At 41.9% G+C, this 24,664-nt stretch overlaps 1 protein-coding gene and 3 non-coding genes across 4 annotated transcripts in view; all 4 read left to right on the plus strand.

The window, feature by feature from the left end:
* NOP58 (NOP58 ribonucleoprotein) overlaps positions 1-23,163 on the plus strand; it is a 35,045-nt gene extending 11,882 nt beyond the window's left edge. The window contains exons 5-15 of the mRNA XM_065412978.1: positions 698-834; positions 2,122-2,186; positions 4,466-4,600; positions 5,589-5,734; positions 6,773-6,899; positions 7,893-8,056; positions 8,827-8,961; positions 9,963-10,024; positions 13,884-14,017; positions 20,987-21,108; positions 22,816-23,163. Of these exons, the coding sequence (XP_065269050.1) occupies positions 698-834; positions 2,122-2,186; positions 4,466-4,600; positions 5,589-5,734; positions 6,773-6,899; positions 7,893-8,056; positions 8,827-8,961; positions 9,963-10,024; positions 13,884-14,017; positions 20,987-21,108; positions 22,816-22,869 (1,281 nt within the window). The 3' untranslated portion in view covers positions 22,870-23,163. The remainder of the gene's footprint in view (positions 1-697; positions 835-2,121; positions 2,187-4,465; positions 4,601-5,588; positions 5,735-6,772; positions 6,900-7,892; positions 8,057-8,826; positions 8,962-9,962; positions 10,025-13,883; positions 14,018-20,986; positions 21,109-22,815) is intronic.
* Positions 5,810-5,894, plus strand: LOC135885959 (small nucleolar RNA SNORD11B). Its single transcript, XR_010561787.1, has one exon. It is a non-coding gene; the product is annotated as a small nucleolar RNA SNORD11B (small nucleolar RNA).
* LOC135885957 (small nucleolar RNA SNORD11) lies at positions 7,084-7,169 on the plus strand. Its single transcript, XR_010561785.1, has one exon. It is a non-coding gene; the product is annotated as a small nucleolar RNA SNORD11 (small nucleolar RNA).
* Positions 15,979-16,062, plus strand: LOC135885958 (small nucleolar RNA SNORD11). Its single transcript, XR_010561786.1, has one exon. It is a non-coding gene; the product is annotated as a small nucleolar RNA SNORD11 (small nucleolar RNA).
* Positions 23,164-24,664: the final 1,501 nt, after the last annotated feature.

Below are 24,664 nucleotides of genomic sequence, written 5' to 3' on the forward strand. Positions count from 1 at the left end.
CATAAATATAAATTGTTGCCCTACTGATCTTATTTATAGAAACATCCAGTTGATGTGCTTACTCACTGTTGGTTGCTTTGGCAAGTGAGGCAGCTGCTTATTATAAGGGTAGCTGGGAGTTCACATTCCCCACAGCCCCCAGATATGTGAATGTATTCTCCATGTATTCTGAAAGGGGGGAAGTATAGAGGAGATACATTAGATTTATATTCTAAAATCCTCATTTGTCTCCGAGATGTCAAAACCCCAAACCATCTCACATTCCTTCCTTGGAACCAGAGCCAGCTACTAAACCCTCCGCTTCCTACTGTGACCTGTTCGATGGCACAGTTGTGGGTTGTTGATAGAAAACTCTGCATAAAAAGTAGTGTGCAGTGTAGAACTAATCAGTTACAAAATCCTGGTGTTGCCCCAGATCTTAGGGGCAGAGTACACAGGGCCTTACTTACAAGTCTTGTTGCTCCTGATACCAGGATGTTAAAGTGAAAAATACGTATGATGATTACAGTGCTGGAAATCCTGATGTTTATTACCCGTGAAGGTTGTCACTGCTTCTGACTTTTTTTTGCCTAGCATAAATGGGTAACAAGTATACCTTAGTAGGAGAAAAACTATAAAGATAGTAGTATTGAAAGAGAATTTGTAAGAGGATTTGATTTAACTTGGTTAACACCTAATATCCACCTTAATTTTATAGGATAAGCTGAATTTAAGTTGTATTCATAGCCCAATGGTTACTGAACTGATGAGAGGAATTCGTTCTCAAATCGAGGGGCTTATCACTGGCCTTCCATCGCGGGAAATGGCAGCTATGTGTTTAGGATTGGCACACAGGTGAGTTGCCATTGAAGCTGTAGTTCAGTACTTTCCACCGGCTTTATTCCATTCCTGCATCCTTGGACACCCACAACTCCGTTTGATATCAGAGGGAGTCTGGGGGGTGAAATGAATACAGGATTAGGCCCAAAGTCTAAGCACATTAATTTTGGTCAGTCTTGCTCTAGAAGCAAGCTCTTACAAGGTTCAGTGTTTAGCACCACAGGTTCAAGTCAGACCTCTCAATATTTGCTGTAGCGTTAACCTGAGTTGAGTAGTTTTTTCTTGTATATTATGTACGTAATTGAATAGTATCTTTAAAATGCAGTCATTGGCAGTATGAAAATGAATTTTACATTAATTCATCACCACTGAGGTATCTGATACTTCAGTGCTTAATGTAAATGTTGGACTCAGTGTTTCATGGATATGTAATTTATATCTCCATGTACATATCGCAGTGGTACATAATATAAACATTAAATAAAGGCAGAGTTCTTGACTGTAGATTTAAGCAGAGCAGTAACTCTGCACACAGCCATGACAAGTACGCAATTAGGTGCTAGAAACTTGAGTTTCAGTCCAGACTCTGAGAGAAACTCACTGCATGGCCTTGGGCAAGTTGCTGAACCTTTCTCGTTTACTCTTCTAAAATGGAGATTGTTACCTTCCTTGCTGGGGTAATTGAGAGGATTAATGTTTGTGCAGCTTTTTGAAGATACAAATCCCTATGTACATGCAGAGTTTTATTTTGGCATAATCCAAATGTGTGATGCAAGATCCTAGAATGTATTTTAAAAGTGTAGATGTTGGGCTTGTGCTAAAATGAGGTTAGAAGGACGAGGGAAGTTTATCTACAGTCATACTCCTGAGTTTCACTACTTTATAGACACAGTTTCCTGTGGATCAATCCCAACCACTGCAAAACTGGAAATACTTGCTCTATTTGTTTTTGTGAAGAAATTTGCAAAAAGTAATGAACAGCAAATTTCCTACCACTGTGTTCATGTAGACTATGTAGACTATGCAGAGGGACAGCCAGCCATGCTTCTCCTTTCTGGTGCCTTGGTTCAGCCCATCATACTGGGTACTGTGTGTGCTGCAGTTGTTATGGGGCCAACCAGCAGCAGTGCTTCTCCAAACTTCCCATTACATCCAGCAGAGGCCAGTCCTTGGCTTTAAATTAAACAAGTGTGAATGAGCCTACAGCTGGACTCATTCATGCAAAATAAAACAGGTGGAGAATATATGTTTTTTGCAGTGGAATGCCAGGGGTGCAGCTAATAACGATATCTTTGTTTTTAGCCTCTCCCGATACAAGCTGAAATTCAGCCCAGACAAAGTAGATACAATGATTGTCCAAGCAATCTGTAAGTATAATCAGGATTTCATCTTTAAGTATTCTGCTGGGGGCAGCTAACTTTTATCACTTATTAAAATGTGCCCTTTTCAAGATTTTTGCTAGTGTTTTAGTTTAACAGGGCAGTTTGAATCAACCCAGCAGAAATTTTAGAAACTATTGCTTATGAAAGGTGTTACTGTAATTTACATATCAAATAGTCGGAGAGGGTGGTATTAAAAGGTGAAGACCTCTAGTTATCCAGAAAACAGCTATAGCAGATGCAGTGACAGTTGAAGCTTCCCATTGCTTCAATTCCTAGTGTGACTCACCCTGACTAGTGATAAGAAGTTAATTGTTCCCCTAAGAATTTGGTCCTCGGTACCTCTGCTGTGGGTACCATTTGTGCTGGTAGCTTGTGTGTGAAGTGAACTGAAACCACAACGCAGTAACAGATTTAAAGATGCGTGAAAATAACTATAAAAGGTAGTACCACGTTCTGCATCGTGGCTTTTTTTTTTTAAGGGAAACAAACTAAAATTTCTTTGGCAAATGGAAAATAGAATATCTGGACTAATCCTTCCTTTTCCTTGAAGAATGCATGTTATAATGGAGTTGCTCAGTCTCAGGCAGTGGTGAATGGAATAGTTCAGTGCTGCAAATTCCATGCTCTGTCGTCGATGGAATCTTGTTGAGCTGAATATAATGATTGAATTCACAATTTCATCACTACTGCTGAGACAGCAGATGGGAATGTCCGTATGGCATTACAAGAAAATGCTTGTAGCCTTGGGGCTTTGTAACAGTACGTGCAGTGGGTGTTCTACCCTGCTGTAATAGAAATAAGCTTATAGCTCATATCTGCAGCACTGGAGTAGACAGCGTATTGCATTAGTTCTAGGTATGTTTATATTTTAAATAAGCTTAAAGGGTAATTACAGCTGAAAAGAATTTTTCTGGGCTGAAACTAAATCTTTTCAGTTTCTTTCATTATTGCATTTGGGGGCGGGCTATGTGGTCTCTTTACACTTAACTCAAACACAAATTGTAACTTAGATTTCATATGGAGGTGGGCATACTTAGTTTACTATGCATGTGTAGTAACTTTAACATACTGCATCACCTCTACACTGTTTGTATCTACGTCTGGTTGTACAGTGCCTCACACAGCAAGGCCACAATCCTGATCTGGGCCTCAGGGCGCTACTGTAACTTAAATATCAAATAGTCGGACAGGGTGGCTTTTGACATCTGCATCCTGTTTAAAGAAAAAAAATGGATTAGAGGGCTAAGATTTACACCTGAAACACAATCCCACCAGCAAGTCACACATCCACCATCTGGAATGGATGACTCGGAACTCCCAGATAGCCAAACTGCTGCTTTTGTTTCCCTATAATCATCACTGTTGCAGGAAACTGTTCATATGCAATACATTCAGTGTATGACATGTGAAAGAGGCCCATCATTTGAGTGGCAGGTCCCTGTGATGAAACCTCAGGCCTTACCATCATGTTAACTAATGGCTCTTTTACGTTATTGTGAAGATGATAAAAGTTTGGCTTAAAGCAGAGTTTTGACAAAATGAACAAAAAAAACAATTAAAAATCAAAACTCATCCTTGTGCTCATATGGGATTATTCACTGCCCGAACACTGCAAAACCTAGGTGAATTGGGATGAGTTAAGAATAGAATGTTAGTCATAACCCTAAATTCGCTATGTGTTGGATGTTTAAATTGAACCTTTCCTGGTTGTAGCTACCTATGGGAAACACATTAGCACCAGTTAAACTTTCAGAAAATCTGTTCCAAAGTGGCTTTGTACAGAAAATCCATAGCATGTATGTTGCCCAGTAAAATTAACAGTGGAATCATTGAGTGAGGAAAAGGTTTGAAGGATTTTCATCAAACTGTGCATTACTAAGAGCTAACTTCCAATTTCTGAGCCTTGTTTCTGTGGAAGATAAAACAGCTCTCTGAAAATGCAGGGTTGCATTAGCATCCTTAATTCTGGCACATCCTGACTTTTGAGTGTTTGACTATGCAACCTTAATGTTCTTTTAACGTAGTGTGTAATTTGATCTATTTTGTTTGCAAAGTACATTTCTTCACTGAAACAAATCCTTCAATGATATTAAAATAAAATGACGACCAACCTTGTCACAGTACATTGGTGTTTGTATTTGTGCAAAGGAAACATTGTGGAAAAATACGTTGATATTTCCCTTCGCAGCGTTCATTACATCTGACTTTAAAATGTTCCCCTTTAGACTATACTTTTTTTTTTAACATGTCTGTCCTGTCTGCAGCCCTTCTTGACGACCTAGATAAAGAGCTGAATAACTATATCATGCGCTGTAGGGAATGGTATGGCTGGCACTTCCCTGAACTAGGCAAAATCGTCGCAGATAACCTAACATACTGTAAATGTGTGCGGAAAGTTGGTGAGTAACAATTTTGAGCATGCATGGGAGACTGTTGAGTATTAGTATCAATCGCAACTCAGTAGCGCATTGTGGGCCAGATTTCCTGCTGTTCACTAACATGCAGGCCATTTCACCTGTTCACAATCCTGTATCATCTCAGTGACACTCTAGAAAATGCTTATGTGGGAAACTGATGTTAGGAAAGTAATATAATTTGGCAATAGTTTGTTGTAATCTAGCAGTTGGAAACAAGGCGAGCTAGCACTGGCCAGCTCTCCCGGGACCACTAGCAAGTGCTCTGTAGACCACCGTTAGTCCACAGACCACAGTTTGGGAATTATTGCTTAAAACTGATATATAGAGAGAAACATTTAGTGTTTTTTGGTGTTCCCTGAGACCACAGCTGGCTTATATTTACTCCTTGGAACAGAAGTAACAATAGGTTTAATCTTGTGGACATCTGCATTTCAACATCTAGGCATGGTTTTTTCCTTGTTGATTTGTACAGTGATGTGGTAGCTTTGCAGTTCAGAGAGGAACTTAATTGTTTCTTGTAGGTCATGTTTTCTTTAATTTTTGTTGCTCTCTTCTGGGCTTTCTCCAGTTTGTCCACATCTTGGCACCATAATTCAGTAAAGAACTGGACAAACAATACTCCAGTTGAGGCCTTATCAGTAGAGTGGAAGAATTACTTCTCCTGCCTTGCTTACAACACTCCTTCTAATACATCTAAGAATGATGCTTGCTTTTTAGCAATAGTATTACATGGTTGTCTCATGTTTTGTTTGTGATCCACTAGAACCCCCTAGATCCTTTTCTGCAGTACTCATTCCTAGGCAGTCATTTTCTCTTTTGTATTTGTGCAATTGATTATTCCTCCCTAATGGGTAGGTGTGTCCATGTTGACACAGTTGGCTCTTACCTCTTACCTCTTTATACTCTCTCTGTTTTTGAATTACTTGATCATCTTTCTCCTTTTTTCCCCACCTTCAATCTTGTCCCGCAGGAGACAGAAGAAACTTTTCTACCTCCGACCTCTCGGAAGTCCTGCCAGAGGAGATTGAAGAGGATGTGAAGGCTGCTGCAGAGATCTCCATGGGGACAGAAGTATCAGAAGAAGACATAAACAATATACTGCATCTCTGTGACCAGGTATATATACATTTAGAGCTTTAATTTAAGATGTGTAGCAATGTGGGCTGCTTCTTCTGCTCCAGCACACTTTCTTAATGGCAGTGATGATTCCTGTATTGTTGCTCGCCTGATGTACAAACATGAGGGCGCACAGTCACTACCTCATCTGATGCCATCTTGGATTGCTAACATGGAGAGGAGACGGAGGTTATTGGGTATGATTGTGAGAGGAAGGCTAACATATATTAATTAAAAAGTGCTTGGAGATCCTTAGAAAGAAGTATGCTATGTAAATTCTACGTTTATATAGCCCCTTTCATCTCCGTTTCAAAATGCTTTATAAAAGTGTAGTGCTAGCCCCATTTTGTAGATGGAAAACTGAGGCCAAGAGGGTTAATCTTGCTCCCATTCTCGTAAAAGATAAAACTCCCATTTCAGTGGTGCAGAGTCAGGCTATTTGTTACTTACCCAAGCCAACACAGTCAGTGACAGTGGTAGGATGAGCAGTAGAGAGTTCCTGGCTCTTAATCCCAAACTCAGTCTGCTGCATCACGCTGACTGACCATTGATACACTTTAATTTTTTGTGTCTAACAGTCCTTGAAGTAAAGAATATCCCATCTTAAGAGAATGGTTACAGATATTTGTGTTAAAACGGAATGTTCCAGGTTTTGTATTACAGAAAATAGCCTCAGTAATTGTCCTTCACTGTACTTGGCATATTGGGGTTTTACTGCTAGTAGCCGCATAGTGAAGAGAAATACAAATCCTATGCATTGTATTCTTATGGATCTGCTATGAAGCTGCCCATATAAAGCTTTCAGGTAAACCTCACTTTTGGCTGTTAGGATTTCACACCCTGTTACATTTCAGTCTGCTATAACTCACTCACATTATAAATTTGAATTATACAATTATAATTCAGTAATACAATTACAAAGTCACTAACAGCCTCCTGACTGCAATCCTTGGTGCTTGACACACACATTAACGCTTTTACAGTTGGTTGTTAGCTATTAGATTGCTTTAACCTGATCTTCCGCTCTGTCTGTGCCAGGTGATTGAGATCTCAGAGTATCGAACGCAGCTGTATGACTATCTCAAGAACAGAATGATGGCCATTGCACCTAACCTCACTGTTATGGTCGGGGAATTAGTTGGAGCGAGGCTTATTGCTCATGCAGGTAGGTCACTTTGATCAGTATATAGCAAGTTAGATGTGAACTGGCTTCACAAGATCAGTCCATCAACAGCTCTCCCTAAGGACCTGGTCAGTTGAAAGCATTGTGCTAAGCTCTTGACGTAAAACATTGTGCTGAAAGCCAGAAGAACCTAGTGTGATGTCAGAATATTGGCACTAGCACAGAAGTAGTCGATGATGATTCATTTTTCAGTTTGCCTGACTTCTTTTCAGAATATGAGGGCAACTTAAGTCACTACCTCTTCTGAGACGTTTTCTGAGCCTGTTGCCAACAGTTTGGTCACATCTGAGTTAATCTGTTAGGAGGTTGGGCTTAAGTTGATGTCAGACTGACTTGAAAAGTGTTAGGTTTATCTCACCTTCTCAAAGTGTAGTGCCAGCTACAGATTGTGCTGTCAGCATTCTTACTGCAGAGTGCAGTCAGCACTACCCATTAATCCAGTGGGATGTTTTGTGTCAAGTCAGTCTTCCCACCTCCTTTCCAAATGAAACCTGGAGATACAGAATTGGTCTTAAGCATTGTTACTTAAGTAGAGGATCAACACCACTTCCCCTCCCCCTCGAAACTAAGGTAAATTATCTTATAAATCCTCCACCATCAAAGCTTGAAACTTGTCTCCTACCTTCACTCATTTCCTAGTATCGGTCTCAGGCTTGTAAAGGTATGTCCACACGGCAATAAAATACCAGTGGCTGGCCTGGGTCAGCTGACTTGAGTTTGTGGGGGTCAGGCTGCGGGGCTATAAAATTGCAGTGTAGATGTTTGGGCTCGGCTGGAGCCTGGGTGCTGGGTTCTACGGGGTTTCAGAGCCCAGGTTCCAGCCCGAGCCTGAACATCTGTACTGCATTTGTATAGCCCAGCAGCCCAAGTTAGCTTACCCAGGCCAGCCACTGGTATTTTATTTGAGCATAGGCATACCCTTAGGCTGTTCATATTCTGATTAAACTGATAATGCTGTGACTTTTTCTGCCCTAGGTTCCCTTTTGAATCTGGCTAAACACCCAGCTTCCACTGTTCAGATTTTGGGTGCTGAAAAAGCACTTTTTAGAGCCCTGAAGACTAAACGGGACACACCCAAGTTTGGCCTGATTTATCATGCTTCCCTGGTGGGACAAACTTCTACAAAAAACAAAGGAAAGGTGAGTTGCTGAAATGATTTATCTTGCTAATTAGCTTTTTCCGATACAGGTGAATGTCTGTGGAGATTAGATGGATAACTTTAAGAGTCCTGATAGGGATTTTTCCACTGCTTGCTATACTACTTTCTTTTGTGATGGTGTGCAGAATACCATCGCACCACAGATCTTGCAGTCAGCTGTCACTTTTTTTCCTATTAGAAAAAGGGAATAGAGTTGTCAATGCAAAAGTCTGAGTGATAACTTGAGTGACAAAATCCTGCTGGATTATGTGATTAGCACTGGGTATCAAACTTTCTTAAAACGCGTTAAATTTCTTTGCTGTTAGTAAAATACATGAAGATAACATTAGGCTTCCTCAATTTCAGAGGAGGAAATCCTTGAAATCATAGGCTTCTACTCCATATTGGAACAAACAGCTTATATTTAAAGGATATGAGGAATTTTAAAGGTGTTTTTTGTAACATGACTTTGAACGTGTGTTCACATTGAGGAAAAAGTTCTTCAATCGGTTTTTAAAGGCAGATTGCTTCCAGTGTATATGTCAAGTTGGCCTGATGTGAGAAGGGTGGATGGTGAAGTAAAGTTACCATATCAAAAAATCTTAACACTGAAGTGGCTGAATGGGATGTACTACTTATTTTCAGGGCTAAGTGCTACTACTAAGGGTCATTTCATTCTCTTATTTCTTGAGATGATTTGCAGATCTGAGTACATAGTGAATCACTACCTTGTGTCCCATCTTAGCATTTAACACTCACCTCTTTTTCCAGATCTCTCGAATGCTAGCAGCCAAAACTGCATTGACTATTCGTTATGATGCCCTTGGAGAAGACTCCAGCGCTGAAATGGGAGCTGAGAACAGATTAAAAGTAGAGACTAGACTGAGACACTTGGAAGAGAAAGGGGTGAGCCTGGGATGCAGTGTTGAAAAGATAATTAAAGCTATCCAGGAGAGAGGAGACTTTCATTTTGTTTCTTTTATGTGAGGAGTGCGGTTCTGAGAATGCACTTCTCCCAACTCCTCTTCCCTGCATAAGATTGTGGTACTTTCCCTTGCCATACTTTCCCCTGGCCTAGACTGGGACAGAAAGTGGGGGACTTCAGGGTGAGCCCATCCCCGCATTCCTAGGCCACCACTTGCATTAGCTTTCCCTCATTCCATATCTACATTTAGATGTCAATGTGAAACCTCAGTTCTGATTGGGAGCATGAGTGAGATGCAGACATACGTTCCACTGACATAGATGCTGTGGTTGCTTGATATTTTGTGGCATTTCTGTGTCTGGGAAGTAAGCTCCCTGGAGCTTTAAGGATTCTTCCCTTCTAATATTGCCCACTTTGGTCAACGATACGTGTAGTCCACAAGAGCTCCCTCTGGAGCCAGTAAACAGAGAGCCATTGTCAGCCAAAGAGGATGCAAAGTGCTCCATTCTTCTCCCATCACCAAGTACTAAGCACCTGCCTCCCCACACCAGTATTGCATCTGTCTTCGTAATATGTTGCACTTGTGTCGGTATCATTGCCCTCTTCTGGGTGGAGTATCCACCCTGCTCCAAGTACGTGGTCCTGTTTAGCTCCAGTGGCTGCAGCCTTTAAAGCTTAGACATTCTACTACACAAGCTTCAGTATTGACATTTCTTGTAAATTACAAAAAGGGAACCTTGAACGGGTTAGTGCACTTGACACCTACGTTTCTAAATCCAAATTAAGACCCCTCTCACGAGTTTGCCCCAAAAAGTAAATATTGTTCAGTTATACTTCTCTGGCAGCTAAGAGCATGTGTCTTTTTTGCCAGGCATTGCATGCCTGTCTTTGCAGTTTTAATTCCTTTCAAGGGCTGTGGAGTTTGTTCTAAACTGTTTTCGTTATGAGTAATTTGTTTTTCACGTCTAAATTTTTGTCCTAGATAAGAAGAATAAGTGGCACAGGAAAGGCCTTGGCCAGGGCAGACAAATATCAGCACAAGAGGTGGGTAGTTTTCTGTTCAGCTTGGCACTGTATAACTTTATTTTTATCACCCTGAGACTTGGGTTTTGATCTCTGTTGACTTCAGTTCCAGGAAACATTTTTCATGCACTTAAATACTGGCAACATGCCCATTACTAAGTACCACCTACTTTTCTTTCATTTAACACAATTGTGGCAGAGTAAAACAGGTGGATTAGGGTAACTGCCCTAACTTTCTGAGAATGGGTTGCTGAGACATCCTCTGAGAGAACATTGGGTATTATTAGGATCAATGACTAGCTGTTTTATTTCATGCTAGTCAGAATTATTTAAAATTTTAGAAATACAGGGTTTAGGTAAGCTTTTTCCCCCCCATAACACGTTTGAAAGCCACACTAGAAACTTCCTTTGACAATTTCATTCTAGAAAATGCCAGGCACAAAACTCCCAGGAGAAATCTTCAAAAACGTTCAGTGATGTAGACTGGTTTCATGACGTGATTTATGGCGGGGTTTTATGTATAGAAAAGCTTGGAAATGGCAGCAGGTGGAGCATCAGTGGCTTTTAGGGGGGAGAGTAGGAAGATGGTCTGATCCTTGTATATCCTCTGCCTGTTGACTTGGGGAGTCCTGACTTCCTGGCTGCACATGTGTGCAGAACATTTCAGCACTAACAAATGGAACTCTAGGCTTAAAAGGAGAGCGGACTAAAGATAATTTCCAATCTGTGTGGCTCAGTTTAGCAGTCAGGAATAGAAAAGGTGAGATGTACATTTTACCACAAATAAACTGTAGAAATCAATATTTCTGAGTTTTCAACAAGATGGCCACTTCTGGTAGGAAAGTAGCAGCTTTGATCATCAATAGTATTTTAGTGATGACCAAAAGGAGGATTACTATGGTGGTGCTCTCCTCCTGTCACCACTACTGAAGCAGTATATGCATACCCATAAAATATTCTGATTGTTAGTAGGATCTATATTTAAAACTCCTTTGCTTCAGTAGAAATACTATTCTTAACTGATGCCAGAGACCGTGCCTTAGCAAATAGCTGTCATTGGATGGGACAAGCTTTTAGCTGCCCCAGGGCCTGGAACAGATGTTGCGATATTGAAGGAAGTCTGAATAGAGGAGTGAGCAGAGTGCTGAGGTGGGGGCATGCTAATGAGGGTGGCTAGAGCTGGGAAGGTTTCAGAAGATGCTGGAACTGAACAAAGGAGGAGTCTCGGTATGTCTACACTGCGTTTTTAAAACTTGTGGCAGTAAGTCTCAGAACCTGGGTCTACAGACTTGGGCATGTGCTATGATAAAAACAGCAGTTTACACGTTGCAGCTTGGGCTCCGAAACACACCCTCTCCTTGCGTTTCAGTGGCTGAGCTCCAGCCCAAGCCCAAACGTCTGCACAGCTGTTTTTAGCACTATAGCATGAGCCCAAGTCTGTAGACCCAGGCTCTGAGACTCTGTGCTTTTAAAATGCAATGTAGACATACCCTAAGACACTTGAGAGCAGAATTCCCAAGACAAAAATCAGAATTAGATATCCAACTGTCTCTTATACCTTTAAAAAATCTGGCTTGTGCATGCTGTTGAGTAGACTTTCTGAATTGCAGGGAATATCTATACTGCATTTTAAAACTTGCAGCAGCGCGTCTCAGTGCCTGGTCTACAGACTTAATTCACATTTGAAAACATAATCCCGGCTATATGTACAAAAAGATGGGTCTACACTAACTGTTACCATTCCCGAAAGATAGCTTGGAGTCATTGTGAATAGTTCTCTGAAAACATTTGCTCAATGTGTAGCAGCAGTCAAAAAAGCTAACAATGTTAAGAACCATTAGGAAAGGAATGGATAATAAGACAGTAAATATAATGCCACTATATAAATCCATGGTACCCCACACCTTGAATACAGTGTGCAGTTGTGGTAGTCTTTTGCAGGGCAAGTACACCCCGTCACCCTGGGAGTGGGGCAAAGGCATGGTAGCCCCGCAGTTAAGTCAATATGGCTGCCTTCAGCTTCTGGGCTGCATGGACCGATGGCCAGCATCAATGGGACTCCCCTTGTCTGCAGGGCAGTGCAGCCTAATAGATCGAGCCAGTTAAACACACCTTGGCTGTAGGGAAGCGTGGCCTAATGGCCAGAGTCAGTAGACAGGGGTTTGGTGGGCTGCCCTCCAACTACGGCAGCTGGGGTAGGGGCATGCAGGCCCTCCCTACTACACCAAGTCCCAGCCCAGGGCCCTGGTAATGGCGAATGGTTTTGCCACTAAGCCGGCAGGGAATCTGTCTGCAACATGCCAACTGCTGCAGAGACACTGGCTAGTCCCTCCCTGGGCTACTTCCTACCGTGACTCCTGCAGTTGAAGTCACAGTGTCCTCGTCTCTGGGCTCCTTGGGTGGTGACTGCAATCTCCCTGGGACATCCTCAGGTACCTGGGCACCTGCCTGGGCCTCGGCATTTCCTGCTCCCACTGTCCGGGATCCTGGCTGCTCCTCAGCTGGAGCTGACGTGGTGCATCCTTCCTCCTTGGTCAGCCCAGACTGAGCTAGGCTGCTCCCTTTTTATACTGCAGCAGCAGCTGGAGCACGCCCAGCAGGGTTAAGAGGGCGTGGCTTCTGCTGCTAGAGTGCTGCCCCTTCCACTCCAGTGAAGGGCAAGTACACCCTGCCATATCGTCCCATCTCAAAAAAGATGCATTAGAATTGGAAAAGTTACAGAGAAGAACAACAAAAATTATTACTGGTATGGAACAGCCTCCATATGAGGAGATATTAAAAAGACTGGGACTGTTCATCTTAGAAAAGAGACGACTTTTCTAGGAGAGGGGTGTATATGAGAGAGGTCTATAAAATCCTGAATGGTGTCGAGAAAGTGAATAAGAGCATTATTTACCCCTTCACATACAACAAGACTCAGGGGTTACTCAATGCAATTAATACACAGCAGGTTTAAAACAAAAGGAAGTACTAATTCACACAACACACAGTCAACCTGTGGAACTCATTCCCAGAGGATTTTGTGAAGGCCAAACTATAACTGGGATCAAAAAAGAATTGGCTGTTAGCCAAGATGGTCATGGATGCAACCCCATGCTCTGGATGTCCCTAAGCATCTGAATGCTAGAAGCTGGGAGTGGACAACAGCGGACGGATCACTTGATAATTGCCCTGTTCTGTTAACTTACTCTGCAGCATCTGACATTAGCCACAGTCAGAAGACAGGATACTGGGCTAGATTGACTATTGGTCTGACCCAATATGGCCGTTCTTATGTTATGCTTGTGCACCTGGCCACACCCTCTTGAAGGAAACAATTCTTCAGGCTCAGCTGTGGAGAGAGCAACATAATGGATGACATGTGGTCTCAGACTATAATAGAATTGAAATCTTGATTACAATGACCCTTATAATAAAAAGTAAAATTCAACACCTGAACTGGCTTTTCTGTGCAGATGTGACAGTTGTACTCTGTTTTCAGTGGAGTTGTAGCCTGGTTGGTGCCAGGATATCTTTTACTGGACCAACTTCTGTTGGCGAAAGAGACCCACTTTTGAGTGACACAGAAGAAGAGCACTGTGTAGCTCAAACACTTGTCTCTCTCGCCAACAGAAGTTGGTCCAGTACAAGATACTACTTGTTTCTCAATTGTACTACGTGGAATACAGCTCCTGTGTTCGTTTGTTTCTCCGTAAATGGAAACCAGGCCACCAATGATCCTTCACTTCCCATTAGCTGTGCTGTCTCCATTGAAAATCATACAGTGAGGAGATGTTGGTAGAGAATTGAAAGTGAGCATTTCACCATTGTATCTTATTTACAGTGCTGTTTCTTTCCTTGCAAGTTTGCAACTTAACTTACTCAGTTTTCTTCATTCCAGTGAAGTGAAGGTATATGACCCCTCTGGTGACTCTACACTCCCTGCTCTTCCAAAAAAACGTAAAATTGAAGAGGTGGAAGAAGAGGAGATGGAGGTTACAGTGAAAGGAAAGAAGATCAAAGTAGAAATTAAAGGTTGGTTACTGTATTTGTGTCTAACGCATCATTTCCTGCGAGCATTGTATAAAGGGAATTAGAGTGGCATGTGGTGGCCTTTCAGAATACACAACTGTTTTCCATGAGTTTGACATGGCTTTTTTTAATCTTGTTGGCTGAAACTGGACTGCATTTGTTTTATATATATTTCTAAAAGGCCAGTGGTGCTCTAAGCATAACATAGAAGAGGTTTTTTTTAAAAAAAAAAAAATAGCACCCTCAAATGTCTTTTACAGAATTACTTGCGGAGTAGATTAATCCTTAACTGACATTGTTTGGTATCATGAAAATAAATGGCTCTCGCATTTAAAAATTTGGCATTGTGCTAACTTGTTTATCCCATTTACTATGAGTATGGATAAACCCCTATTATCCAGATAGTTTGGGTCATATCCAAAATTGGGGAGGATCAGAATTTCAGGATAAATGTCAATTTAGAATTTCACAATCTGAATTTCAGATAATAGGAGTTTATTTGTATGTGTGTTAAAAATAACCACTCCATTCTAGAGTGATAGACCTTGATAGACTAGCTACCAGCTCTGAGTTACCTTGTGAAAGATCTTGGATTGTAATTTCGGAATCGTTAGTTTTTGTATTGAGAATTGCTTAGGCAGCTATGCTAAAAAGCTACTTCTTCCTCACCTCCAAAACCTCAAAATAGCTACCCTGATACTTGCTCTGGTAGAGGAGCACAGAGATGCTGTTTTTGAGTTTCCCTGAGCCAGAGTTGGCTGTGAGCTGCTCCAGGTTATGTCGGCTGCAATGATCTAAATCACAATAATTTACTCCTGGGGAATTCTGTGCCAAAAAATTACAAATTCTGCACACAATATTTTAAAAATCTGCAAATTGTGTCAAAATAACACTATATAACCACACCAGTTTCAATTATTTTGGTAATTTATTTCAAAATTCCTGTCAGCAAGTATGTCTGTAACAACACAGAGACATACAAAAATTCCCCCCGGAGTAGGGAGTTAAAGAAATTCCTATGACAACCCAGTTCCTGCTTCCCTGCTCCCTCCTCCCTAGAGCCCAGCCAGGGGAGCCAGACACTCCCTCCCAACCCCCCAGAGCCCAGCTGTGGGGCTCTCCCTGGCCCAGACACTCACCACCCCCTCCCATCCCTCCCAGAGACCAGCTGCAGCCTCCCCCCCCCCCGCCCTGAAACTCGTACACCTTCACTACAGCCGCACCCCAGACACTCACACCCTCTACCCCCTAGAGGCCAGCTGGGGGGCCCTCCCGGCCCTCTACTCTCCAGAGCCCAGGGATCCTGAGGGAGAAACCGCCTGATGCTGTGTCCCAGGCTTGTACAGAGTTTCTTGCATGCTGCCGCCTCCTTCCTTCAGGGCATGCTGGGAACTGCAGCTGCTGGGAACCCTCCAGTTCCTTCCCCTTCACACCGGTCTTGTCTTCTATTTCCAAGCTGGGCTATGCTGGTCCAGTGATCCCTAGTGGCAGCCAACATCTCTGCAGCCCATTTCTGTAGGGGGAAAAGGGAAATTCTGTGCGCACAACATTAATTTCTGCAAAATTCTGCATTGAGCAGTGGCGCAGCATTCCCCCAGGAGTAAACAATGGCTGTCAAAGGCTGTAAGAGCAGCCAGGGCCACTACAGGGATGCCTAATCCACAACCCCCCTCTACAGCCACCATTCTCCATGCACCAACATTGGACAGTGAGGGTGATTTCAGCGCAGTTGTGCTGGCTCTGCATCATTCTCAGGTCCCCTAATGCCAAGGTGATTTTCCTGGGGGCTGGCTTTTTGGCATCTTGCACTGGTGGAGTGGCTCACCGGCTCTGTAACTTAGCTGAGGATTGGGGCTACCCTCTTCCATGGTACAGATGTATCTTTCTGTAGTGTTGGGGAAAAGGTCCACATAATGACTTTTGCTGTGATATTTAATACGGTAATGAAACAAGGACACATGGGAGTGGTCTGTGATGATTTTAATGTTCTTTGCCTAATTCCTTTTGGAGTATGTGGACATTTTTAGTCACTACCTCTTCTGAGACCCTTCTGAATGTGTTGTCAGCACTAAATTAACCCTTTATTATAAGCACAGAATTGTTTCCATAGATTAACTTTCCATTATAAACCTAGATGTGAAACACTCATACTTATGTCCCTACCCCAAAACTGCCCCAGAAAACATAGTGCCTTGCTGACACTTCTCTCAAGAATTCTCCTAGCACAGTGGTTCTTACAACTTTTGTACTGGTGACCCCATTCACATAGCAAGCCTTTGAGTGCGACCCCCCCCCCCATAAATTAAAAACATTGTTTTATATACTTAACGCCATTATAAATGCTGGAGGCAAAGTGGGGCTTGGGTGGAGGCTGACAGCTCCCGACCCCCCCATGTAATAACCTTGTGACCTCCTGAGGGGTCCCGACCCCCTGTTTGAGAACCCCTGTCCTAGAAGGAGAAAATCTACAGCCAATTCCGTATTAGTCAGGTATAGTCCTTAAAGATTAGTTTAACTTTTTTTTTTTACTCATGAGCATGTCTTCTAATGGGTTATACCACAAATACCTTTGCCTACGAATCATATCTCTTGATTCATTTGGCCTTACTGAGCACTGATGCCTCTTAACATTTTGGGGATATATAAAGCTTAATTTTGGCGAGAGCTTGGAAAATCGGAGCCACCAATATCATATGTAGTGGGCAAACTTCAGCGTGGTTCAGTGGATTGGCAAAGTTACGTTGCACATATGTTAAACTTTGTCAGATGTCCAGGTTTTGTTGGAGAGTCCAGAGCTGAGCCATGGTCCTGTCTTTCCAATAAAGAGGTGCATTGGTGAGACACACATCTTAAAAATCTAACTAGCTGCTATTATCTGCAAACAAACTTTCTTAAATTATAATTAAGGGTGTAAATAGTTCAGGAAAAAACATTAAAATTTACTCTTAAAAAAAACAAAAACCAGAAAACACTGAAGAGCTGCAAACTCCTAAGTGAAGTTTGAAGTGAGAATTTGAGTTATAGGAATGCCAAGTTGAGGTACCATAAACCACCTTCATGGTGTCTTTCATCCTCCACCAAAACACACAGCTGTACATCTTACTTCATGGCCAGTATTAGTAACATATGTGCTTTGCGCTGTTTACAAAATTTCCCCTTTACATTTGTGCACCCTGCCCATCCAGGCCTTTCTCCCAACTCTAATTCTTTTTAAGCCAGCTGTACTATGCTTATTAGTGCCCATATGTCCCAATCATGACTGAGGTGCTATTGTGCTAGGGGCTGTACACACTGAGTTAGGCAGATCTGAAGAGCTTATTTATCTCTTACCATCCATGTGCAGACATATCCTTTCTCATTGTCCTCTTATACTCTTTAAAATCACAACCTCACAAGGTTCACACGTTACTGTTGTATCTACGTAGTTCACAAACACCTTACCCAGCCACCATTCTGCTCACATCCAAACGTCTGTTTATCCTTTTGTATACCGCTGCAAAATAGAACTTGACTTAGCACAGCACCAGTCTACTCTCAATCCCGATGTATCTCTTACTACTTTCCACCCACATTTAATCAGCTATCCCCCTTACGCCCTCCCCATCCCGTGAACTGGCCATCCACCAACCTGTGTGGTATTCTCCGAAACAGGGACAGATCATGACCTCACTGTTTTCAGGTAGATGACAGAAGATCTGACATGTCCATAGTGTGTTGTGGCAGTGGTAGCTTGAGAAGTTTGGCAGGTAGTTCTAAGTGGCATAAGGAGTGCATTGCATGGCAGGCTAGGACTGTTTATAAAGCCTTAACTCTGCATTTCTATACTTAGACACCTAAACCCCAAATGTGTTAGGTTCCTTGGCTTTAACTTTTTTAAAAACTGCAGTGCTCTAATGAGGTGTGGTTTTTTTTAACTTAGCATTACAACGTGAAAGGGACACCAACTTAAAAATCATGTTTGTCTGATGTTACTGTAACAAAAATAAGAGAATTTATTTTCTGTCTCCTCTGAGCATTTGGTAGCACTTTGGACGTCGCTTTCAGTGTTTCCCTATTTGCGTGGATCTTTCAAACAGCAACAAGGGGCGTGCACATGCTTTTTAAACACAAAGGGTTTGGAACCCCTTCAAAAATTGGCAGGGAGAGTATCTGAAATCACTTAACTTTTTTTAAACTATCTAGAAAATAAGTTGACACTGTCCCTTGAACACCACTATTTCAGTGGGGTGTGGGAAACCCGGTATGAATCAATTAGACAGAATGACTTGAGGTTTTAGTCTTCTAACATTACCACTAATAGTGCTAACCAGTACCACCAGTAAAACATACAGCTTACATTAAAGGTCATAGTGTGCAGCTATGGCTTGTCACTAAAACTCCTGTACTGCAAGAAGGGGAAGTATCTTTTTAAAATAAATTAATGGTGTTAACCCTGCAGGGCAGGCTCAAGTGATGGGGGCTACCCTATCAGGGCACATTTTAATCATATGCTATTTGACCTGTCATCTGTAGGGTGGAGTATGATGTGTATACAAAGTGCTTGGTATGTAAAAATGCATTAAAAATTTTTGTATGGTAAAACACTCATGGTGGAACCCAGGGTACTGATCCCTACTCTGTATAGGTACGTACGTACATCAGTCAAGCTAAGCTGTTCTGGGTGCTGTTCAGTCTGGTTCAGAGCCTGCTGACAAAGGCTCTTGCCTCTCTTGTCAACTGCTGTATTGCAAAGAAACCCTACTGGGCTGAGTGACTTGCCTGTGCCAGGTCTGGAGGGAAAGAACAGCCTCCCTGGAGCTGTTATCCTCATTCTGTCCAGGTTCGAACATGTGAAATCTTGTGATGAGCTCTGTTGGAAACTAGCAATTTAAGTCTTTATTAAGGCATCCTGCTGCTTGCTGTGAGAAATTACAAGACCTGTGAATACAAAATACATTATTTTGCATTGAAATTTGTGACAGTTCCCTTGGTTGGTGTTTCAAAGCAGATGACACAGTAATAACATAGGTTATTTTCCAAAGGTAACCACACAGCACATTGCTCAGTATCCCAACAGAGTGAAAACTTACAGCAAATGTGACTCAAAATAACGTATAGCAAGATAAATGTATGAGTACAATTATTTGTATGTTGTTACTTCTCTTTACATATATATTATCAATTTGTGTAGGAGGTTCTATTATATGCACACACTAGTTGCATGTTGGCCTGCAAATCTGTTGTGGAATCAGTTTATTATTGTACACACCAGGCCTTTCATCTGGAATCCTCTTCTAATGAGGGTTTGAGCATTTTTTGTTGGTAAACTGCATGTATTGCTCTATTTTGCTGGTTGCAATTTGCAGGTTGCAAAAGGCCAAGGGGGGAGGGGGGGGAAAGGGTTAACTCAACAATCCAGCTAGGCTCAAAAATAAAAAACAAAACTGCAGCCCAAGGCCAGTGCACATAAACCAGCTCTCTGCTGCCTGCCAAACAGCCAAAAGCCTATATATAAAAAAAAATTAAGCCAAACAAACCTAACAAGATTGCAAAACTAAAAAAATTGCAAAGGCCAGTAAATTAAAAAACAGCCTCTCAACCCTAAAGCCAATATGTTTTTAAAAAAACCTAAAAAAGCTGTAAAAGGCCAGTTCAAACTAATACAAAGGGCACAAAAAACAAGGGTCCCTAAACAAAAATGCCCCCCAAAAAACCCAGGGCTTAAAACCCTCCCAAAAACTAAAGCAAGTCAAAAATTTACAGCAAACCCTACACAACCTGTGCACAGGGCAAAACTCTTGTCTACCCTTCCCCCTCTTCTTCTTACGTTACACCCAGGCTTGGCCAGCCTTGGGTTGTGCGTGTGTAAGTATAAAAGTGGGTTAGGGCTCGAGCACTAACGCTTTCTTCCTTCCTCGAAGTAACATGGGGTGCATCCAGCACTCACCGCTGTTATTTGGTTAATAAAGCTTTAAACTTAGTCACTTGGTGTGCTCCTTCATCTTCTCCCCTAAAAATCCTGCGGCCTCCGCCTAATCACCTAAAGCCCCAGGCAAATTAGTAACATAAATCTGTCACAATGTAATCAGGCATTTTATACACTGGAGTCAATTTTGTATCTTATGTTTGCGCTTGAGGCAAATGTTAAAACGTTCTTTTGTATCATATTACTCTTCTGTTGGTCTGAAAGAGTTAACTCTGCTGCTACATTTTTGTAAGTTTAACAGAAAGTCCAGCTCTGTTTAGTTTATTTTGTCTCAGATGTTTCTTTACTTTTTTGTGTTGTTTGATTCACCTTTTCACTTTCAGTATTGAATATGTTCTGATTTTTGGAAGTGGTGTACTAATTGTTTCCTCTTTTGAGTCATGACTACGTGCCACAAATGCTGCTGACATCAGCATCCCAGTTAGGTAGAAACTGAAGTATTGTTGCTACATCATGAGTTTACGCATTACAAGGCATTGCGTGCTAAAGACCGTGGTATCCAAGACTGACTCAGTTAAGCAAAGAAATTTAATGAGGTGGGGCTTTAGTGGTAGTGTGACTCTGCTGCATAAGCTGTCAGATCAGTAGTGCTTTATGCTTGATTTCTCTATCTGAAGGTTCCTAAAGCTAAATGGTGTGTGTGTGTGTGAGATAAATTAATAGTAGATGATACTGTACTTGCCCATTCATTCTGTTGGAAGACAGAACTGAAAATTAATCGTAGGTAGCTATGTGCTCAGATCTGTTTGATGAAATTTTGAGTCTTAAGCAGAATTGTGAGCCCTGATACCAGCGGGCAGTAGGCATGTGAAAAAGGGAGATATAGTGGAGTGGGAGAAAAGAGAGGTGGTGTGGAGAGGTAAAACTGCATGAAGGACTCCTGAATGCACTGTAACACGCACAGCTTCGTCCTCTCATGAAACACATACAGTGCAGCTACGGCTTTCATTCTGCCTTAAATACTTTTGACAACTGACAGCCTGATGTTTTGCTTTTCTGTGATACAGAAGAGGCAGATGTAGAGGAAGGTGAACCGGTCAAAAAGAAGAAAAAGAAAAAGGAAAAAAAACAGAGAGCTGAGGAAGAGGCAGCTTCGGCTGAAGAGCCATCCACTAGCACAGCGGTGGAGGTGAGATGGGAATCATTCTAAATAATCCGTTGCGTTGAAATCTGCAAGGATATTTTCTTTCCGAAACAGTGAGGGGGAGAAAAATACCCATGTCTGTATAGCTCAGTGTATGGGGACTATTGTTTTATATTCTCTTCAGCCCTTTTATTTTGTAATATTCAATATTGAAGGGTATGAGATGGATCAGCTTACAAATTAGGGTCATGGGAAATTCATGACGGTCTCCAAGTCCACTATTTCCTATTCTCTTACCCTCATATTTTGAAATGCGATCTCTAACTTTATACTTCTACCCTTCCAGTTCAGCTTAATGGCCACTACTCTATCTAAAGACTGGACAGGGTGTCCTTCAATCCGCTCAGTGGTCTTCACTCAGCAACGTCCCTTAATAGCTCAGAAAGATTTCTGTGCGACACTGGGGCTGCACCATCCTGTTTCACTGCACCAGCTGGGCTGCTGCAGTGAGCCAAAAGATCTCCTAAAGGGCAATACAGAGTGGCTGCCAAACAGCTAAGCACTGAATGAATGCCACATTCTTTAAATGTGTTCTGTTTTGGGCCACCAGGGGTCTTAAACCATGCTAGCTACAATTGTGAGCTACCAGCAGTGGTGACTCACTACAGTTTCTCCCGTAAAGTTGGACAAGGATTTTTTTGAGACCTGTGCCAGCGAAACCATACTGTAAACCTGTGGAGTGCAACCCAGAAATGGAGGGAATGCCAGTTGGGTTGCGCCCCTCTGGCTGAGTACTAAAAGCTGGGGTCACTAGAACACAGTGGGTGCTTAAGGAGGGAGGGAGCACCTCACTCTTTGCCCTTCCCACCTAATTCTCAGGCCACTTCCCTGCCTGCACAGTGCTTAGCTCCAGGGGAGGGGTAGTAGCATTTCAAGGAGGCTGTAAAGCTGGCCCTGCAGCCCCTCAAAATGGAACTCTCCAATCCTTGATGTTGATTGCCAGGGAGGGGAGGAAAAAGCATTGCTAACAGCAGCTCCTTCAGGCCACATCACCACCCACCCACTGTTCCACTCTGTAGCACTTCTATAAGACCCCACCACCCAGAAGCTTCCAGTCTTTCTCTCTGTGACCCCAAGCCCACAATGTTGTGGCCACAGTACATTGGGAGGCTATGGCGAGTTAAGGGATGATTTTTCAACCGTGTTGTGGGTTGTGGGCCAAAAAGTTTGAGAACCTTTGATAAATGTTACTCCTCAGATAACATGTAATAGTTATCCTGTTCTGTGCTAGTGGTGGAATTAGCACTGTTTAGAAAGTAGTGTGGACATTCCCTTGATTTTTTTTTTTTTACAAATGAGCTTTGGTTCCACTAAATGCTGAAATCTGTAGAAGAATCTCAATTGCAGACCCCTATTGCTGATGACTTCTTCCCATATGGATATAAAAGGATGTCTTGCTTTGTGAAGTCCTTAGAAATTAGTCTGTTCTGTGGCTGAGCTCCATGTTTGCAGGCTTCAGCTTGCCCTGCTTTGCATTGGAGGTAATTATGGGTTCCTGCAGTCCTGTGAGCATCCTTTTCTTTAAGAGACTAGGGCAGGAAATGAATGAGTTTGTGGGCCCCTAACGGCAGTTTAACATTTGTAAACCACTTTGTGAGTACGAGCAGCACTATCCAAGTCCTAAGTTATCTAGCTGTTCCTGTTGGTGTTCTGGTAGCGTATGTTCATAGAAATATTTCCTTTGTTTTGCAGAGTACAGAGAAAAAGAAGAAGAAGAAGAAAATCAAAGTAGAGCAAGAGGACTAGTGGGGGAGAAACAATTCATTTGGGCGCTTCAATTCAGAATATATTCCCTAAAATACTTTCTCTTTAAATACTTGGTCAAACACCATAACTTCCCCCAATAATGGGAGGGGGCAGGTGGAAGATGAATTTGATAAGTCTCTGCTGTCTCTTCCTCAGAACAAAATATTTAATTTGTTTTCGGCTCCTTAAGTAGGCCACTGCCTTATTGCAGTTTCTTTAATTGAGAAGGTCACAATAGGTCTTTGTTCATATGTGGTCTTTTGTGATACTGAATAAAAATATTCTTTTTGTATATATCTGGAGCCAAGATTGTTTTGCCTCTTTCTGATTTGCTGGCACACAGTAACCAATTTCACTAACGTTTCTAAGTCAATTTAATTTTGTAAAATGTGTAACCATGAAGAGGAGGATCTGGCTTTCTTACCTTTTTTAAACCTTAACGGTTTTTGTTGTGATCTCTACAAAGGCAATTCAAAAGCTGCAGTACAATTGCAGTATTTCACATTTAGAAGACATACCCTAAAATTAATATGAATAGCCATGTATTCATAAGGTTGTTGATTTCTACAGAAGCCAGAAGAATTCTGTATAGAACAGATGAGCTACATTATCAGTAGTGTACAGTGCAGTTTTCATGAGAGACCTTGAGAGAATTTGGAAGCAAAGATTACAGGGTTTTGCAAAAGACTGACAAGACAGAGACTTATGTTTGTAGTAACGTGAGTGAACTTCTAAATTGTCTTTTGTGGTTATCATTCAACAATTCCATTTTACTTGCCACTCAAAAATCCAAAGGATTGACTTCAGCAGCTGCTTAGTGACTAAACTGAAAGGGGAAGCTTTTCTTTTGTTTTCGAAATAGAAACGACTTATTTCAACTATTGTTAAACGTTTTATTGCTTCTGGGTTGCAAACGGTATACTGCACTGCTGAGCCTTCAAAAGACTTTTTAGTTCCTGACTATAGGGTTTACAGTGGAAAAGCAAATTCAACTTTAACTGTATAATTGACCTTTGCCCAATATTTAGTGTAGATTACCCTTGCATATTATCTCACGCATTCCCTTTTCTTATCTTTTTCTATAAGGCATTTTATATTCCTCCCTAACAAAATGGGGGATTCTGTCTCTGGCTGGAAGATGTTTGATCTCTGCTTGAGGTCATTGCAGTTGATGATTTTCTGTGGTAGATAATTTATTGACCAACTCTTCACATTTAACTGCTTACCCATGTTTGCTTTGTGACCGTGTAAACGGACATGTTTTGTTGACTCTCTAATGAAAATGTTTATCTGCTTGCTTAATTCAACCCTCTTGATATGTAGAGGATGCAAAATGCCACCTCCTTCTCTGCCCATGTGAATGCTTAGCCACTGCCTTCCCTGGAGCTCCAAAGGAGGGCAGTTCTAATTAGCAGAGGGAGGCTTCTCAGAGGATGCTGTGAATCAGCATATCGGGCACCTATCTCTGGCACATCCTACTGCTCTGAGCCCCCTGCTTATCCTTGTGAGAGCCTGGGTTGCTGGTCCTTGTCGCCCATATGAGGTGATCTTTCCCCCACTTGGAGCTCTGTGCAGTGGAATTCTCCAGAGGCCAATGGGAATATCCAGAATTTTTGAGTGCATTCTGATTTTACTGGCTAAGTAATAAGACACATTAAATCTGAATCTTGCAGCAGAAAGAAAAAGCATGTGCAGTTATCCATGAAAGACAGAAATCTTTGATGTAATGCCCTGAGCTTTTTTTATTATAAATGTATTCTCAAATACAAATAATTACAGATGAGGGATTTCATTA

Source organism: Emys orbicularis, chromosome 11 (assembly GCF_028017835.1).
Source record: "Emys orbicularis isolate rEmyOrb1 chromosome 11, rEmyOrb1.hap1, whole genome shotgun sequence".
NCBI classification, from domain to species: Eukaryota; Metazoa; Chordata; order Testudines; family Emydidae; genus Emys; species Emys orbicularis.